The sequence below is a fragment of the Coffea eugenioides genome, chromosome 2 (genome assembly GCF_003713205.1).
Source record: "Coffea eugenioides isolate CCC68of chromosome 2, Ceug_1.0, whole genome shotgun sequence".
Lineage (NCBI taxonomy): Eukaryota > Viridiplantae > Streptophyta > Magnoliopsida > Gentianales > Rubiaceae > Coffea > Coffea eugenioides.
Genome location: NC_040036.1, coordinates 7,824,444 through 7,828,528, shown reverse-complemented (window position 1 = coordinate 7,828,528; position 4,085 = coordinate 7,824,444). Strand labels below are relative to the sequence as shown.

The following is a 4,085-nucleotide window of genomic DNA, read 5'->3' as shown; positions in this document are numbered from 1 at the left end:
GAAAAGTCTAGATTCATTGTATAACGGTAAAAAATTACTAAATGAATTTATAAAACCTAATCATTACATAAGTTACAAAAACAAGACATAAATCTCATAAGTTACACATTTAAATGTTTCAATTTGTAACTGAAAATTTATTTAATGAATTTGTAATTTATTTAATTTGAATTCAAAATAAATATGTGATATTTTTTATTAAAATATCCAACATGTTGTACGTCATTCACATTAGTTCATAACTACGACAGTATTTAAGGGCTATGATCGAAATATACCAGCTTCTTCGATCTCCACATTTCATAGACAGTCTCGGCGAAGACTAGCCTTTGAAACACAGGCTTACTAAAGAAAAGAAAAAAAATTCCCATTCATAGAGTGTGCTGCAGCATCATAAGAAACAAGTACACTCCATCTCCTTATCATTTAAAACATAACACGTAAACTAAGTTATTTTTATTCAGGCTAATGGCCTTCAGCTGCTTACAATATGACCAACAAAACATCTGATCCATGCCATTCCTCATGTCGCAATAAACTAACAGCCATAAAAAGCAATGATGACCGCTAGTTAATTGAAAAAGAGAGAGCAGAAGCTTCAACGCTGAGTTTATCTATGTGTTCAGTTTTTATAGATAAGAAACCCAAACAAATGCCACATTCCTTTCAGTGAACTTCTCAATGCTTTTTCAACATGAAAAGGGATCGACAACAGCAACATTGGGTAGTTTACTCAACCACAGCAGTACCTCCAGCTAGCATTCTGAATGTAGTTACTTCAGCAACAAATGTTGAGGTGGTTGCTAAGCCAATTGAAAATACCACTGGGGGTACGATCATCTATCTTTCAATTGACGCTGAGTCAAAAAACACAAAAAGTTAGCATCACAACCTCATCATGAAGATTAACTATATTATTCGCTCACTCACAATTTGTCAAGTACTTTCAAGTGCTATAGCTATGTGTTGGCAAGTTCCATGCCATGCTGCATGCCTTAACGAAAATATTCTAAGGGCCAAAAGATACAGATATACGGGAATGGGAAGCTCACCCTTGGCCCACGGTTGGCCGTTTGAGGCTGTCTGTTTGACACGCTGTCTGAATCCTGAATCATATCAGGACTACTGAGCTTATAAAATGTCTGAAGAGCCCTTGTCACAAATGGCCGCACTATATTTGCTTCCATTGCTGACAGATTTTTCAGCTAAAAAATTGAAGGGTGATAATCAGGACTTACTACAAATGAAGTTCTCTTGCTGTTACAGAGCATCTATATGCATGAAATGGTTGTGGATCAACATTAACAAGCTAACAAATAATTTCCATAATACTGAATCAAATTCAAGTAGCAACACACTTGCCCACTTGAATTTTTGCTCCTTACCTTCCCTTTTAATCCAATAAAATATCAATTCTGAGATTGAAGAACATAACGATTATAATAAGCCCACTACCACCCTACCTTTAGACTGTAACAGGAAATATCATAACTCCGTTGTCTACATTTGCTTTCTATTAGATCTAGAAATCAAATAGAAAGATTGACACATAGAACAAACATAGACATTCTAATTCTAAAGCAGTTCAGGTACCAGAAAAGGACATTATATCCTTGGAGGAGGGATAAACCAATTCTGAGACAAAGAAGTGCATTTGGTTAAGGATGTAAAAGGATAACTTTAGTAAGAGACCAGGGGTTACTCTTCCATTAAGCCAAGTATGTTCAGAAAAGCACTGAGAAGAAAATCATTGCAGGAAGCACCAGTCAAACAGCAATCAAATCACAAACAGTCGCACTCATGTTAGAAGCAAATACTAGTAAGTTACTGATGGCATACGGTCCTAAGCCAATTTTGCAGTAGTCAGACACTGGAGCAAAATAAACAGTGGTTCTACACCTACATTTTCAACGTGACAACAATGATAATCTCATGTCTAACATAGACAGGAAATAAGACAAAAGATATGCAGGCACATAATCTCTTGTCATCTTCTCAGCTTTCTTTAACGTTTCACTTTTTGAGAAGAATCAAGAAAGGACATCTCCAAGCTCAAATGTCATAACCTCAAGATATAAATTGAAAGGTAAAACCTATCATTTCAACAATGAATTCACAAAAATAAGAATAAGTGTACCCTCAATGCATATGTTCGCTCCCTTGATATTATCTCTAAGCCAGTTCCAATTTTGTGAAACCGCACATCTTTGATGTCCTCAATCAATGACCTTACCTAAAAGCATTAAAATTGGCATTCTGTAAGCAAATATTACTTAAGTGTAACTAGAGAACATCAAGGGACCATTTAACTAACCATGTATATGTCAGGAATGTCATCACGTGCACTACACAACAAATGCCACCATCAACACAGGAAAACAACAAAACAAGCACTCATCATGAGAAAAAACCATAACTTTCGAATACAAAATAACATACAGAGCAACTTACTGATCAAAAAGAAGCCTTGAGATTTCTACATAATGGAATGGTAATGGCTGAAACTTTTCAGCATCTCTCTCTGCTTCCAAAACTTGTGTCAACTTTTCTAGTTGGCAAAGATGAATTGAAGACAATTAACAATCCGGTACGATCTCTTCTGTTACTCATTTCTCTTTCAAGTAACATTTAGTATCCTCTCTGAAAATCTACTCACAAACCCAAATAATTTCAAGCAATTTATGTTGCACCATTCGCATTTTCCTTCAAGTTTTCATTTTCAAAATTTCTTGCTAACCGTAGAACGAATTTAATGTAAAGCACTTCAATTTTTTCACCAAACGGGCCCGCCCCAAGTTGAATTCATATCCAGTTGTGCAGAACACGAACTGGGCATCAAAATACGAAAAGTGATTAGAGAAAATTCTTTAAAAAGCAAAACTCACCAACAGACATCCAGTCAGGAGGTCTAATTGTGCATTTCCCTCTCCTCTTCAAAGCCACAGCTAACCAAACAGGCACCTGAGTAGCTATTTGTGGTCTAAATGGGCCAAAATCTCCCTGGCAAGTTCAAAAAGCAAGAAAAAGAAAACGGTACTTTTCACATAAGCAGATTGCAAAAATTTTCTTCTGGGCATATATAAAGCTAAGTTGAAAGACTAGAATAGTACGCAGATGAGGTTGAGAGGATCCATCCTCATATTTGGTACAATCTCAATCAGCTCATCTTCCGCTAGAAACTCCAACTGCAAAACTCAAACAGATACAATATTTTTTTAAACAGACAAAAGGAAGCAAAATCCTACTTAATTAATCCTATAAAAATGAATTAACAATTTAACTTATTAGAACCTCGGCAGCAGAGAATGTGGCTGCATGAGCATCGGCTTGGCTGGCCATTTCAATAAGATAAAAGAAGATTTTGGGGTGAATTGTTTTCCAGTATAGAGTAGGGAAGGAAAATTTGACGATTTCTAAGAGAATGGCAGGTGAGGGTTGAGGACGATAATAAAATCAGCGTAGTGAAAGTGAGCCCTAATTTGGAGATGGCGGGAAACTGATTTAGGGACTAAAAGGGAATTTTCCTTTAGTGAAGTCGGTTTTTGCAATCCACTTTAAGGGCAAAAGCGTGATGTTGAGCGATTGACTTCATTGGGCACAGGCGAGCAGGCGAGATTCCTTCATGGGGAATTATTGATGCTTTATGTGCTTAAGTGCCAACGATTTAGTATTTACCAGCACAAATGACTTTATTTGGATTAGCTGGTTTTAAAAGTATTTTTGAAATATTTTATTGTAACAGTGTATATAAAAAATTTTACTATAGATATATTTTTTGTGATCTTTTTGGAGGGATTTTTTATATATATTTTGAGATAACTTTTTAAAATTAAAAAATTTTTTATGATACTTTTTAAAAATTAATACTACCATTACCACCATTGCCACTATCCCCACCATAGTTATAAAACCCGGCCCGTTATAAAACCCGGCCCGGCCCGGCGGTCGAACCGGTCAAACCGGCCATTGGGCCGGGCCGAGTCTTAAATTAGATCGTTTGGGCTACGGAACCGTTGACTAGTCAACGGCCCGGCGATCGGACCGGGCTAACCGGGAAACCCGGCCGGGTTTGTCCACGGACCGTT

At 36.7% G+C, this 4,085-nt stretch overlaps 1 protein-coding gene across 1 annotated transcript; it reads right to left on the bottom strand.

The window, feature by feature from the left end:
• Window positions 1–370: 370 nt before the first annotated feature.
• Window positions 371–3,547, bottom strand: LOC113763058 (DNA replication complex GINS protein PSF2-like). Its single transcript, XM_027306746.1, has 8 exons — window positions 3,292–3,547; window positions 3,111–3,185; window positions 2,886–3,000; window positions 2,452–2,548; window positions 2,315–2,345; window positions 2,138–2,233; window positions 1,053–1,205; window positions 371–857 (listed from the first exon to the last, which is right to left on the bottom strand). Exons 1-8 carry the CDS (start codon window positions 3,337–3,339, stop codon window positions 837–839), a joined length of 636 nt encoding a protein of 211 aa, XP_027162547.1. The 5' UTR covers window positions 3,340–3,547; the 3' UTR covers window positions 371–836.
• Between the last annotated feature and the right edge of the window lie 538 nt (window positions 3,548–4,085).